We start from the raw sequence: 15,938 nt of genomic DNA, 5'->3' as shown, positions 1-15,938 counted from the left end.
AACTCCTATACCAGTAACATTCCTTGGTGCTATCTTTCTGACCATATGACTGTATTTTACTGAGAATGCACATGGTCCACAAGACAATGCCCTCAAAATTTATGAAACACCTTTGTTTCTGTATAGCATCTTAGTTCGTTATTTGGTTTTAACAAGAAATTTGCACCTTTGATTTATGTACAACAGTCATTTGTTGGAAACAACTCAAAAATGTTTGAAAGGGAGCATGTGTATGCATGTGCATGCATGTGTGAACACATATTTAATATTAATCAGTGACTTAAATGATATTGGCATCCTGTCCCAGAAAACACTGAAGTGCTTCAGGCAGAATGCAGTACTTTTGGCCTCTCACGTGGTCACTGATTGTCTGCCATGTTTCTTATGCTTTAGTATACAACATAGGAATGGAAAAGAGAAAGAACATTGAAGGCTGTAAGACAGAGTTCTCCCTGCCACAGATTTGTGACAGATTGTCAGGAAATGCAAATGCCTCTCCACTGCTTCACTACATACAAGCCCCTTTCCACAGCAGAACGAAGATTCTTGGGCTGAAGCAAATGAGCAGAATTCCCACTACAACAGAATTTGAGTGAAAGCTACAGGAAGGACAGGTTTCCCTGCATGCCCACGTACACAAAAGGCTTGATACAGAGCAGCACAAGAGCTTTTGTCTAGGCTCAGAATTCTGTAACAAACATTCCCAAAACCAAATTAATTTAACACTTGCTTAACTTCCTCTTTTATTCACTAACAACATTAACTACAGACACCTACTACTTAAGGTGAGGTTGGCTTTCTTATTTTTTTAAAACTAAAATCTCTAAGATTAGAATTCCTGTCTCTCCTTCCTGAAAATCCTTCACCAACTGAGGATAAATGGTGCAGAGTATGTAGAAGACTTATTTCTTTCCCCAGGAAACTGAGGATCTCCTTTATTACTGGGAAAAGAAAATATTTTCAAATCTTTTTCAAATCTTCCAATTTGTTGCAATACAAGATTTACTCCTTGTATTAGCAGATAACGTCTCTTCTTCCTTTAGTTCTCTCTTCCAAGACTCTCAGAAGCTTCTTTTCCTTGAATGTCAGAAGTGCAGCTGCTCAAAAAAGCCACTATTACCAGGAGCTATTGCTTCAACTTGTGAATAAGCAGAAAGTGTTATACAGCCTTAAAGTACTGCTCCATGTATGGATTAAAGATTAGATAAAACTTTGTGTTTGTGGTACAGCTCAGCTATATATGAACAGGGAGAATCCAAAAATACAATACTGTAGAAGTTCTTTCAATTGATACCACATCATTGCAAAAAATAAGAATGAAAAGAAGAGAGTGTTTTATGAAGTATCACAAAGTTATAACTTTATGTATAACTGTGAAAAACTTCATGTTTCTTTCTGTCCAAATACTAGAGAGTGAAAATCTAGTTGCCTCATCTGATGGTGGCCATTCTGGAACACTTCCAAATACAACAGGTGAGAGCATTAAGCCTTAGTGATAAACAGAAGAAAGGTTCTACAAAACACATATCCTGAATCTTAATTCAGTACCTTAAGTACCTTTATTTCCACTAGCATTAGCTAACAGATTATAAATTCTGTACCAGTCAGGCATATGTATTCATTATTTGACACGGGTGAGGATGGTATATATCTTCTAATGCTAGTCCTAGCCCATCTTCATAAAAAGCACTAAACATTAATGAAGGTAAGTTAGAATTCTGAACCAGAGACAAACAGAAAAGCTATGCTAGTCCATACCACCTGAATATACCACTGGGCTGCTTTCACAGAAATATGTAATCAACATTAACTACAGACTCATTAAGGTGAGGTTGGCTTTCTTTTTTTTTTTTAATCTAAAATCTCTAAGATTAGAATTCCTGTCTCTCCTTCCTGAAAATCCTAAATAGAACGCACACTGACATAGTGCAGGAGCATTGGTGCCTATATCCAAACGGAAATATTAACCTCAAAGTCTTCAAGGATCACATTTCAGGTAGATCTTTAAAGTAGGTACTCAAGAGATTAACTATTACATTGAAAACCTGTTTATCCAAAAATGTTACTACCAAAGGTCTGATTTAATATTGCATTATATCAATTTGACGTAAATTTAAATTCAAAATATTCTTACCATTTGGCCATTTCTAATAGACATCTGCACTTGCATTGTCCAGAAAGTTTGGGATACACAAAGAACTGTTTGTCCAGGCCACTCTCTTACCCAATTAACACGTGGAGTTTTTGGATAAGCTTCAAGTGCATCCCCAATGACCTAGACAGGAAAAAGCACACTATAACTACATGTGAAAACAGGTAATGTTCAGCTTTAGAATTAATTTAGGTTAGGCTGGATTACTGAGAATAAAAAATAAATCAGGGTCTAGATTCAGCCTCAAATTCAACCCTATAATACTGAAACCTTGCAAGCAAATCTCGCAACAAAGCTCAAAAAACCCCAAAATGTCATAATATGAATGATCACACAAAATTTCTGAAAAGTGATTTCACAACACGTTCTAAAATTATTCTTGCCATCAGATACTTAAAATGTTCTACCTTCATCTACAATGAAACTAGAAAACAAGTACAAACACAATTTAGTTAGAAGTAATATCGCAAACTGAAAGTTTTTTCATCTATTCATTCTAGTAAAAACTCAGAGCTTTTAATTTTGCAGATCATATTATTTAAACTTATACCTAACTTCAAATGTATTTTCCAATAATAGAATAATTAACCTGGTTCTAGCGCCACTCAAGGATAATCCCAACGATTCCAGTGCAAATTTTTATTTCATTGGGATTATCCTTGATAACAATGCATACACACAATAGCATCAATAAAAAATACATGACACAATGATGAGACACTGTAAAGACTATAATGATACAATGTGAAAAGAAGAGTCAAGGGTCTTGATTAGGTAGTCATAATTAAGAGGAACATTAAAAAAAACCACGGGCAATCTTTCAGTTTAATCTTGTCCCTTAATACGACATCAAGTAGAGAACAATCTCTGGCAAAAGAATCCTTGGTGCAAACGTTTTTGACTCTACTATTTAATTTTAAAGAATTTTAGAGAATTTTACAACCAGAAATTAACACCAGAACTAAAAAAAAAAAAGATATAACCTTTAAAGACTGAATTCATTGTTTTAACGTTCCTGCTAGGTTCAAAGAATAAAAAGTGATTCCAGTATATGTCAATGTTTACTGAAGAAATCAATGCTGAATGACATTAGCCTAGAAAATAAGAGGTTAGGACTTGTTACCTTGTGGACAGACTTCAGCATAGCTGCCTCCAGTTCAACCAGCCATTTTTCAACTTGACCTCTAGCTTCTGATGTCGAGATTGTCTCTATGAGTTCCACAGTCTCTCCTTCACTACTTTTAATGTGTGTAATATCTAATACATCAGTAAATTCCACACTTGCAATTCCCTCAAAACACTTCTTCAAGTGAGGTTGTACTCTAGAAAACAAAACCAGTATTAAACCGCTTCTGACAATTTTTTCTTGCCAATACTACCAGAGAGATCTGATTTAAAAAAAAAAAAAAAAATTTACTTAAAAGTTTATTTTAAGTTTGTTTAAAAAAGTTTATCTTCAACAATAATTCTTGTGTACTACCCCCTGCAAGATGCCTACCACAGTATTTTTTGAAGATCATTTTAAATACGTAAAATACTACTTATAGTCTCTGTAACATATAAACTAGTAAGGATAAACAAGTATTCTTTCTTTAACTGCTAATCCACATACAATACATAAAATTCCATTATTTATATCTTCCCAGCAAACTATAGTAAACATTAAGGAATTTGAGTAAAGCAACCAAGTACAACCTTAAAACAATAGCTTGTAATAAATAATAAAAAAAAAACCTTTAAGATTTTTTTTCCCTCAAAAGATCTCTTGCCCTGCTCATTGCACTGTATGAATAGTTCTCTGTGACTGAGCCGGCATTTTATTATTAATTTTCGTTCTTATTTTTGCATGACCTTGCACTGCATTCATTGCACACTATCAAGTCTGGACGCATATTAGGAATGAAACCCCAGTTCCTCTGCTTATAGCAAAGGCTGTATTGCTTAACAAGATCGCTTCTGTAGCAATCTTCGTAGAGTTAATTCCACTCAGTATAAGTCCTTTTTGCAGTTTAATCCTGAATGAGGTTGGGGAGTAGAAATCCTAGTAGAAATCCTTTGCCGTTAAAACACGGCAAAAAATTTCTGAAATACTTTAATAAGGACTGCCTCCAAAAAGATAAAACTCAAGTCAGCTGTACACAGGTTCCATCTGATATTCAATTTTCTACTAGGAAAAAACGGGTATGATAATTTCACCATGAATTACTATGTGGACTTCTGATTCTTCTGAAAACCAGTGTATGGAAGGGTTACTAGTTCAGAAAACAGAACTGAATTTAATTACCCATATTAAAAATTACTCTGCATTCACCTACCATAAAAACCAAGTAGATATTTAATACCATAACTGTCAGTGAGAAAAAAGAGAGTTCTGGGCTCAGAGAAACAGTATGACAAGCCTATCTGCATGCACTGTGAGTCACAAATACATCTATTAAATATTACCATACCGAGTAGGATCTTTGGTCTCTGAAAGAATCTCAAGGAGTTCATCATTAGACAAAAAAAAGAATCTGGGGAAAAACAAGCGCTTTTTCTCTAAGTATTCATTAAGTCCCTTGAGAATTAGCTCCAGAAGTTCATTGCACTTCTTCAGTTTTTCCAACATCTTGTCTATTATTATTACTGTCAGCACATGTTTGTCCTGGAAAAGAAATTATTCCAGATAAAAATGTTAATGCCTTCTCAAGTAAATCACCACACAGCACTGCAGGAAGTCTTAAGTAAAATGAATCTTTATTTCAAATTCTGCTTTATTCAAACCATTGTCAGGGTTACAATTTACTAACCTTCTTCATTGCCAGGGTTCACTAGAAAAGCAGTTAGGCAGTTGGTATTAAAGTAAATTTTTCAAAACAAACTATTATTTTTGAAAATAATTTTCAAAACAGGATCAATTCATCAAACAGCACAACTCCCATCATTCTGTTGGAGCAACATTAATTTACATTGGCTATTCAATTGGATTATGTAATTAAGCAAGACAATTAAAACATTTTGATGGATTTTTAAAAATGTACTTTTATGACAACAATGCAGACACACATTTTAAGTGGTAATCATCTATCCGAGTTCAATGCAAAAAAAAGATCTTTCCTTCCACATAAAATATATAAATATATACACGAGATTATAAGTATTGAGATGGCAAAGTTGTACATAGGCAACACTGACACTTCCGTACTAACACTAACTAGTAATATGATCTAAAAAAAGGTATTCTCTGATCCTAATACGTTTACTAGCTAAATACATGTTTAAAGATTTTTGCAAGCAAAATGTGAAAAGTTATACTTACTTTAAGAATATAAATTTTTTTTTTTACGATAGCACCTGAATAAGACCTGTCAAGATACATTATGGGATAAACACTGGATTTCTTATATTTATACCCTGTGTAGATGACAAAATACATTGTATTGGGTTTGCATGGCAAGGTTTTGGTAGCAGGGGGGATTACAGGGGTGGCTTCTGTGAGAAGCTACTAGAAGCTTCCCCTGTGTCCAATAGAGCCAGTGCCAGCCAGCTCCAAGACGGATCCACCGCTGGCCAAGGCCGAGCCCATCAGCAACGGTGGTAGCACCTCTGTGATACATACTTAAGAAGGGGGAAAAAAACTGCTCAATTGCAGCCAGAGAGAGGGGTGAGAATATGTGAGAGGAACAACTCTGCAGACACCAAGGTCAGTGAAGAAGGAGGGGGAGAAGGTGCTCCAAGCGCCGGAGCAGAGATTCCCCTGCAGCCCGTGGTGAAGACCATGATGAGGCAGGCTGTCCCCCTGCAGCCCATGGAGGTTAACGGTGGAGCAGATATCCACCTACAGCCCGTGGAGGACCCCACATCGGAGCAGGTGGATGCCCAAAGGAGGCTGTGACCCGGTGGGAAGCCCACGCTGGAGCAGGCTCCTGGCAGGACCTGTGGACCCGTGGAGATAGGAGCCCACGCTGGAGCAGATTGGCTGGCAGGACTTGTGACCCCGTGGGGGACCCACGCTGGAGCAGTTCGTGAAGAACCACAGTCCGTGGGAAGGACTCATGTTGGAGAAGTTTGTCCACGCTGGAGCAGGGGAGGAGTGTGAGGAGTCCTCCTGCTGAGGAGGAAGGAGTGGCAGAAACAACGTACGATGAACTGACCGCAACCCCTATTCCCCGTCCCCCTGCACTGTTGGCAGGGGAGGAGGTAGAGAATTCCGGAGTAAAATTAAACCTGGGAAGAAGGGTGAGGTGGGAGGAAGGTGTTTTAAGGTTTGTTTTTACTTCTCATTACTCTACTCTGATTTGATTGGTAATAAATTAAACTAATTTCCCCAAGTCCAGTCTGTTTGCCCATGACAGTAATTAGTGAATGAACTCCCCCTGTCCCTATTTCAACCCACGAGCCTTTTGTTATATTTTCTCTCCCCTATCCAGCTGAGAAGGGGAGTGACAGAGCGGCTTTGGTGGGCACTTAGCATTCAGCCAGGGTCAACCCACCACATACATATTAAGACATATAGTGCTTTCCAAATTCTTTCTAGTGCTTTCCAAATTAACCTTTCATATTAAATGAATGTAAATGCTTAGAAAAGCTACTACATAAGATGAAAGTTACTTCAATTAATACAAATACAAAAAAGACCTAAAGGTTGCCAAGCAAAGAAGCTTTAAAGAAATACAGTTGTCTGAACATCAGGTTCCAGCATTTAATATGCCTTAGGACCAATTATTTATAGCCTAATCATCATTACATTTTTTAATCTTGTTCACCAAGTATGGGGTTTTGGGAGCAAATATTGAAAAGCAGGAAATTATGCAGATTTATGACTGAGGAAGTCAAACCAAGCAAATGCTTCTACTCAGTTCCAGTATGGTCTTGGGTTCATCTGTGACTGAATTTATTCTAGTTCAGTTCTAGTTCAGGCTCATGCCAGTACATTAAGTGACTTGTTAACCGTGAACTGATTCAAACCCACTCATGTTGCAATACATAATGTTCTATAATGACAAAGTCCTGGCAAGGAAATGGAGAGTGATAAATCCCAATTCCCTGCTCCACTTCCCAAAGTCTGGGAACACAGATTCTGCCATACCATCTCCTTTACCACCTAAATCAGACTGCATTTCCCCAGGATTTGAATGGGGCCAGAATGACTACAGGTGAGATGGCAACAGAGCTAACCAGAAATGTTAGGCAACCCTTAGGTCCCCTCTGCTCTGCCCAGTGAGTCTGCACCTGTAAGCACACAGCATAGAACACATATGCAGGATTAAAATAAAAAAAGACACAGGTATATCCAACCATAAGAAACACCCAGACTATTTCCACTAGGAACAGTTTTGTCAGAGCCCATTACAAATACAGAATGTCCCACTCAGAAAAACCCTGATAGGGTTTGCAGAACAAAAGTCTCACAGAGCAGAAGCATGGGTGACTCATGTTGCAAGGGACAGATGAGGAGAGACAGGCTAGACTGCTGTGCAAAGCCCAGAAGGTGCAAAAGGCATCTGTAAGAAAAAACCCCTCATAGGATGACAATGCAGATTTGACCCAGTAACCTGACTGCTGTCCAGCTTCAGTTTGGAGAATTTAATAATAAATTCCAAGTTCAGTTTCAGTTCAAAAACTCATAACATTTTGAAATTGTTTGCAATGTGCATTCAGCTTCTGTTCAATTCCCTGCTCATGTTACACATATACTTCCAATATACTGAAAAAAAACCAGAATTGGATGTTTATCTAATTGATCTTCATGGGGGTGCACCTCTCTAATACAATAATCAGCGTTCCTTTGTACATGAAATACATTTACCTTCTGTTACTTGCCTCTTGCATCATACCAAGCCAGAACAAACTCAATAACTACATATACTTTTCATCCATACATAGACAATTAAGCTGTCAGCATACAAACATAGTTCATAATTGGTTTTATAAAACAGTTTTTAATCCACAAACAACCATATAACTATATGTTGTCAACAGAAAAAGGTTTTGTTCCCTTTCTTAGCATATTTATCATCAGCAAATAGAAAAAGTGCAACTGGGAAAGCAAATCAAAGCTGTGTTGCCAGTTTTATAAATGGGATTATTCCTGCTTGTTTTTTCTTTCATATGAGAAAGAAGAAGTCAGGAAAAAAAATAATCTATGCTTCAACATAGATTTCCTATTTACAGTTCTGCTAAGACATGAAGAAAAAAGGGGAATGCCATCATTCTCAGTCATTCAAAACATCAGTGTAACTTATTTTGTCAGTGACACTCAGTGTCAATTAGGGGAAAAAACTGTATCAAGAAAATAGCATAAATCAAGTGTATAAAAATAGTTTTAATACCTTGTTAAAACACCATCACTTGCTTTAGCTTCTAAATATAATTTTTAAAATATCACAGGTTACAGCCTGGGATTTTTTTTTCTTGGATTTTTTTTCCCTTGCCTTTTTTTTTTTTTTTTTTGCTTTCTTCCCCACAAAAACAGAAAAGCTTCCATATCCTAGATTTTTTTTTTAAATTTATGGGAAGTGGAAATTAAACCACTAAATAATTTAAGCACCACTAAATAATTTAAGCAATGCACATTAATGAGGGTTAAATTAGATACTCAAAATGAAGGAATAATATATGATTATTCAAATTTGTGATGAAAAGCTAAGCAAATAAAGGAATTTTATAATACAGAGAATTTTATAATACAATGGCATATAAATGCAAAAAAGCACGAACAGACTCAAGTTTGCTTTATGCTTTAAGACCATTCACATAGACTCGGGAAGAGCATTCTTTTAAACCATGAAACACAAACATTGCATTTGCAGAAACAGAGTGCCATCTTCTGGAAAATAATGTCTACTTGTTTAGCCAAAACCAACTTTAGATTGTTAAACTTGTATTCTGGCATTTACACACTCCTGTACAAACAAAAGATTATTCTTTTTTCTGCCAGTGATAACATATATCACATTCAAAAGATACTTTGTATTTGACTAGCACTGAATATCTGAATTAGAAGATTTTATCAAAACAGATCATTCAGCACATAATGTTCAGAAATATAATACTCAACAAAATTCTGAAATTCTTGCCCTTTTTTATTTTTACCCAATTTCTTCCCCAAAATGAATACTATTGATTTCACAGCTCTATGGGATAAATTCCTGATTTTCTTCTAAATCAGAAGGAAAAAAAAACAGAGAAAAGGAGGGAGGGGAGTGTAAGACAGAAGGAGAAAGAGGGGGGGAGGGGGAGAGAAAGGGAAGGAGAAAGAATAAAAAGAGAATAAAAAATGAAAAATAACTTTATTTTTAAGTGATCAAGCTGAATTGCCAGGAAATTGAGCAAATGTTTCTTTTTGTATACTACACATTTTGTGTATTCCTACATTAAGACCATATCTGCAATTTGAAAAGAGCTCAGACCAAAAGTTTTTGGACTGAGTGAAGATTTTAGCATTTGTCCTAATGACATAATAGTCTCTGAAAGTTCTGCAAAGGCATGAGACGGATGAAAACAAAGCTTCTAATTTTTTTCTTCAAACGACAACCTTATGTCCCTACCCCGGAAAACAGTGGACCTCATAAATCTTCTCAAGTCTGTTGAATAGTTTAGTAAGCCCAGTTAAAAAAATATTAAAAATGCAACATCCTACTAGAAAAGTCCTTGATATTAGGGAACTTTTTCAGAATGAATGCAGTTTTCTCTAATCATTATGAGAATCATTAGAATTACGTAATAGGATTACCAGAATTACTAGGTAACTGGTTATTCCCTGAGGAACAGAATTTGTAGAGCATGCATTCAAGCCATTGATCATGTAACTGCTGAAGAATCAGCTGTGCCAGTTTCAGATACTTCAGATACTTAGTTCTTCCCTTACTAGTACCACCTCTTTGCTAGAAGCTATTGCCCTCCCAGCAGTCAGCAGAAGAGGCTGTAGGAGTGTTCTTCATTCAGTTAGGCTGGCAAATATAGCCAGTCTAACCCAACCCAAGGCTGAAAACTTCTAATTACTGAAGCAAAGAGCATTCATATAATCTTATCAATTGATCCTAAACAGTGCTAACTTCTGGAAAGGGTCAAATAAGAAGCAGATTGGCAAGAGAGTAACATTTTGAACTGCCAGACTGCCAGTGATGGGGTCTGACAACTGCCTTATGTACTGATTTATAGTAGATCAGAATAGTACTTTTGAAGCAAGTTAAATAACTAAACAGTTTAAAGTTATAGAGGCATCTCTATCATTCAATATGCAAATAAACAGCATTTTTCAAAAGGAACAATTGGTGTCAAATTTCATTGATTCATGTCAATTGACCTACAGTGCCAGGATCATCATTGCTATGTTACTTTGTTTTATATGCTGCTTAATTTTACTCACTAGAATGGCACATGGCCTAAGAGAAAAGGTTGGGAGAGCTGGACTTGTTCAGCTTCGTGAAGTGGAAATTAAGGTAGAATTTAACTGTAGCCAGGAACTACATGAAGGGTAATTGAAAAAAACCAGAGCCAACTTCTCAGCAGTGACAGTTGGGCAACAAGGGGCAACAAGTACAAATCTTTGCTTGGGAGGTTCAGCTTGGACATTAGGAAAAAAATTATTCACTAAGAAGGTACCACAGCACTGAAGCCTCTGGAGGTAATCTGCAAGAAATCTCTGTCCTTGGAGATTTTTGAGATTTGGCTAAACAAAGCTGTGGCTGACCTGATGTAGTGTTGGTAAAAGTTCTGCTTTTAGAAAGAAGTTAGACTAACTGAACTCCAGTGGCCCCTCCCAATCAATGCTTCTATGATTCTATGTGAAACAGTTCTGCAAAATAATTTTAAAAAGAATCTAAGAAAGGGGGCTAAGATGAAACAGAAAACCAATTACTATGTTATCAGAAGCAATTTTTTTTTTGGTACATACTACAAATTCACTCTATATTCTTAAAACAGCAGTACTTACCTGAAAAACTGATTTCATTAAGTCTTTCCACGTCTTAACCACAGTACTGAATCGTCTGCTTTCCTCAGGCATCTGAGCCATGATGTCAGGAGAACTGAAAATTGGCTCCAAATAAAGCCAAGTAGCCTGAACCTTCAGCCATTCATCCAGGATCTCCTGTACCAACAACAGCTTTCCTTCCCATTCCCTATAAAATAGCATTAGTTCAAATGCATTAATCGATGCTTAGAGTAAAACATTTCCAACAGACTGGTAAGATCTTTTTGGCAATTTGCATATTCAGCAGCAAGTGCAACAGGTATAAGTTTTAAGATTTCAGCAGAACATCATATTCACCTAGCCTGATTTCCTGCATAACAAACTCCACATTAATTTCTGCAACTGGATCATCTGTAAGGTTGATTGTAGGATTTCATGAACCAGGTTAATCCAATAAATAGACTAACAGTATCAGTGAATAAACGTAGCACTTACTTTAGCATGTAATAGTATCTGTGGACAAATTCACTTCAATTGAGTATGTAATCTGGTTTCTGGCATATACCAAAGCCCAGACTACTATTTCTAATTGTTTCCTGGGATAGACAGGCTGAGATGGCAAAAGACAGACATGAAACTAACCTAAATTACTAAATCAAAAATATGTAGATGTTGTCCTAAAAAGACACGTGGTCTTAATTAAAAGATTTCAATTAGTAGAGTAAATAGTCCAATGGTTAAGTCACATTTTATTTCTGACTTCAAATTCCAAATGTGGATGTTGAACACATTTGTCTGATAAAGAGTCTTTCAATATTACTGCACATCACTATGGGAACACAATATTATAATTCAATAGCTATTCAGTCTTTCCTTTTGATAGCTAAAAATTCAAGATCCTTTAGTCCATCATTTTTTCTCAGTCTCCTCAATTTTTCTGCATCATTTTAACGCTTCTTGCTATCTCACCAGTATCAGACAGGTGTGATATTATCAGTTCTCCAATGTCATTGGTATTCCTAATTCACTGACACAAGCAATTTGCAAAAAAATATATAAACATAAAATGCTATTTATAATCCTATAACAAGTACATATATTCTCATATATTCTTCTTTCCTGTATGAAAACAGTGAGTATCATTTTTCACAACTCTCATACCACTGGACAGTACAGACAGAATTATTACAAAAAGTGCATGCTGTTAAAATATATACTGTATAAATGAATCATGGCAATAATTTTCTCAACAGGACACTTACACATGGGCTGCACTGAGTTCTGTAAAATGATACATGTGAAAACATACTCAGCTTCTTCCTTCCTTTATTTACCTGCCACAGATTCTAAACAACAGCTAGCTTTGTTTGCATGTACCTTCTCCTCTACCCAAAGTCCCTCTTTCATCTTTTAGGTATTGGTACTTCATCTCCGGTGATTTTGCTTCTACCAAAAGGTAGAGAAAAATGCAGCTTTCCAAGAGGAAAGTTAAGCAGGTCAGTTCATTTGCTTACACCAAAAATACACAAAAATTAACACGAGGAATTTGGAATAATCGCTGGCAACAATCCAGAATTCTACATGCTTTGTTGGGTTATTGAGAAAGCAACCACTGCGTAATCGCCTAGATCTCAAAGACTGAAGCAATAGTAATACCTTGTATTATTACAAATGCTGTCAGTCACCAAAAAAACTGATGAAATTACCATGGTGTGCTTACTCTTTTTAAATAGGCAAAACCTACCATTTTACGTTCATAAGGAAGGAACTCTTATACTCTATAATAAGGAAGGAATTCTTATACTATAGTACAGTATTAATTGGAGAATTAATACTTATTGGAATGTACATGTATGTATATGTACTTATGTATTCATTATTATTCATTCATTATATGTGCTGAAATCTGAAATAGCATTTTTACAGGTTAATAGAAGTTTGGAGGTACCTATATAGCTAGACAGTTATAGCCAAACTTTAGATGAAAGATTTTTGGTTTTCCACAACATGGCTATGTTTGGGGGATTTAAGAAGCAAGAAAAGTATTTATTAGGAAAGAGACAAAATCAGATTAAAATCTATGCTTAAAGATAGAAGTATAGAATTTTTAAAATACAATGCTAAGTTTTGGAATTTAATTTTCTGCATTAGGGAAAAAAAAAAAATCTTTCACCACTTCCCTGAAATTTGTCTTGTTTTCATTTTCTTCATCTCCCTTACATAAGCCCTAACATTTTTAGTTGTTGAAGAGCTAAAAGATTCAGTAGCTTTATAATTTAGGTGGAACGTTTAGACTGTATTCTCTTAGTCTACAACCTTTCCATTTGTGCCTCAGATATGTTTTATCTGGTAAAACAGATAATGTAACATAATAAATGTTACAATGCATCTGGTACCTTAAGTACCAGAGCACGTTAAAAATGTTTAGCAACCTCTCCCATGCATTAGCACTTCCCATATCATTAATTACAAGTAAAAATCAGGTTTATGGGATTAAGTAGCATGTATCTGACAAGAGACAAAAGCTTTAGCCCTTTAAAATGAGAGTAATTCACTGCTTAAGGAGAATAAACAAAAGCATTCGAAGCCCCCATGCTTTAGATAAAGCAGAAAAGATTTCTTATTTGGTAACATTACTTGGTGACTTTCTATTAGAAAAAAAATACCTTATTCTCTTTTCGTAATGCTTAATGAATGGAGATCCTCTCATAGTCTGAGTTTTGACAATGTGGTCATCCAGTAACATCTGAATATCATCTACAGATGACAAAATATGGGTTCCTGTTTCTCTATAGGCAAGAAGAGTGAACTCCATTTGATCCCATTCAGAAATCATTTTTGTTAAAGCTTTCTCAAGTGAATGTTCTTTGCTGGCTGTGTCACTGATGGTCTCAAACTTTTCTAGGAATGGTTCAAGATGCAAGTTAATATATGACAAGACATTTGGGTGTTCAGAAGGAGACAGTGGTAAACCAGCAATTTTTGACATCTCTTCCCAGTGCCTTTCTTGCAAACCAGGATTGCAAATCATCTGGATTAGGGGAATGTGGCATCTGAATTCCTCTACTTTTGATTTAACCTGTCTTGTTATTGCTAATGCATTTGGAGAATTCTGGAAGGCTTTTTCTAGTTTATACAGTCCATGCCAGTAGTTTCCTACATCTACCTCTACTTTGTCTGGATTCACTTCTGTAAATGATCCCTCTGTCCAGTCTTTGTGTTTTCTGTTGAATTCAACAGTCATATCATAGAGACGAAGATACGGAGCAAGAGTATTCCGGATGTTTTTATGCTGAGGGTACTGAGATACTGGCCATCCGAAGGACTCTTCTTCTGAATTAAACTGCTCAATCTGTTGAGACAGAAGTGAGGTCTGAAATACAAAGGAAGCTGTCCATGATACCAGGTCCTCACCACAGGCATTAGGGAGGTTTTCTGGTGTCTTCAACAAGATTCAAATTAAGTTTTGAGTTACTAAACCAGTCTACTATGTAATTGCTGCCATTGACTGCAGTGAAAGCAATCTTTAACAGTAACAGCTCAGCATTCATGCTAGTCAATAGAGGAATATATATAGAGGTACCCGGGCATTCCTCTATAACTTGCAGTACCATGGAGGCTTTAACAGACAGGAGGTAATAATGAGCATCAAGAATTGCACTTCCCAAGAACATAAAAGTACAATTTCTACGCAAACCTACATAAACTTAATCCACTCTTTCACTATGCAAAGTGCTGCCATATTAACTCAAGACCACATAGTAACAAATCACTGTGCTCAGTAAATTTGCAATTTAAATCGCAAATCCTGTAAAAATATTTCATAGCTGAATTAAGAATTATTTTGCCACATCTCAGTAACTGCATTACTAAGCAAACTGTTGATTCTGGTAACACAAATATTAAGAGTTACAATTTATACTATTGGATTAGTTTAGACTATAATCTGTACCTTATCAGCAGCAAGATCCAATTTTGTGTTTAACGCTTGAGCTTTCTTCAAATACCTGTTGACTTCCTGAATATCTCCAAATGTGCTAAATTCTTCAACCTGCTTAGAGTAGCTTTTCAGTTCCTCAACAAATTGTTCACAGCGTATCTAATTAAACATTAAGCAAGCATATAATAATTTTTAAAAATCACAATAAATTTCTGTAAAAAGAAGAAATAACTATTCTGATTTGCTACAGTAGGACTCTTTATATTTGCAGAAAATCCAAGACATCCAATATATTTGCACATTAGTATCTATTCTACCCAAATTACAGAATTTGCCCTGAATCTTACTGTTACCTGCAGTGATTTTTTGGGCTAACTGACAGACGTGACTTCGGCTTCTATGTCATAGGATATAGTTGGACATAGAAATTTCTGCTTTCAGTGATGGACGTAGTCAGCAGGCTAATAATAGAAAGCTAAAAATTTCTAGTATATCTCAAATTAAAATAAAATAATAGGATTAATCAAATGACAGACAAAGCTAAACAGTTTCACAAGACAGCGGTGTCTCTTGTCTTAAAGCCTCACAGTTCAAGGATAGCTTTTTCCTTGTATATACAACTCCACAACACATATTTCACATTGAGAATCAGTAGTGGTCAATGTCTAACCAAGCATCTAAACTATACAAAGCAGTAACATGTTTCAAGATAACAGAGTCTATGCTGCACATTTATTTATAACACAGTAACACTTACCAGCTACTTCTTTAAACGTACTGCATAAACATAGAAGTTCACTATCTCAAAATATGTATGATCTAAGACAAAATGATGATGAGACTAAGGAGCACAAGAAAACCAAAGCAGACAGCTACACAGGCAGTAACTGTAACAGATCAGCAGCCTGGTAATTAGCAATCCTTGTTGAGAGACCCCATCACTTAGATAA

At 35.9% G+C, this 15,938-nt stretch overlaps 1 protein-coding gene across 1 annotated transcript in view; it reads right to left on the bottom strand.

Annotated features, from left to right (window-relative positions):
* DNAH7 (dynein axonemal heavy chain 7) overlaps positions 1 to 15,938 on the bottom strand; it is a 123,086-nt gene that overhangs the window by 83,997 nt on the left and 23,151 nt on the right. The window contains exons 16-21 of the mRNA XM_075153630.1: positions 15,001 to 15,147; positions 13,715 to 14,400; positions 11,070 to 11,256; positions 4,603 to 4,796; positions 3,276 to 3,474; positions 2,135 to 2,275 (exon numbers count right to left, since the gene is read on the bottom strand). Coding sequence (XP_075009731.1) covers positions 2,135 to 2,275; positions 3,276 to 3,474; positions 4,603 to 4,796; positions 11,070 to 11,256; positions 13,715 to 14,400; positions 15,001 to 15,147 — 1,554 coding nt within the window. The remainder of the gene's footprint in view (positions 1 to 2,134; positions 2,276 to 3,275; positions 3,475 to 4,602; positions 4,797 to 11,069; positions 11,257 to 13,714; positions 14,401 to 15,000; positions 15,148 to 15,938) is intronic.

This window comes from Calonectris borealis, chromosome 6, assembly GCF_964195595.1.
Source record: "Calonectris borealis chromosome 6, bCalBor7.hap1.2, whole genome shotgun sequence".
Lineage (NCBI taxonomy): Eukaryota > Metazoa > Chordata > Aves > Procellariiformes > Procellariidae > Calonectris > Calonectris borealis.
Note: the sequence above shows the minus strand (reverse complement) of the source record. Positions and strands in the feature narration are given on the sequence as shown.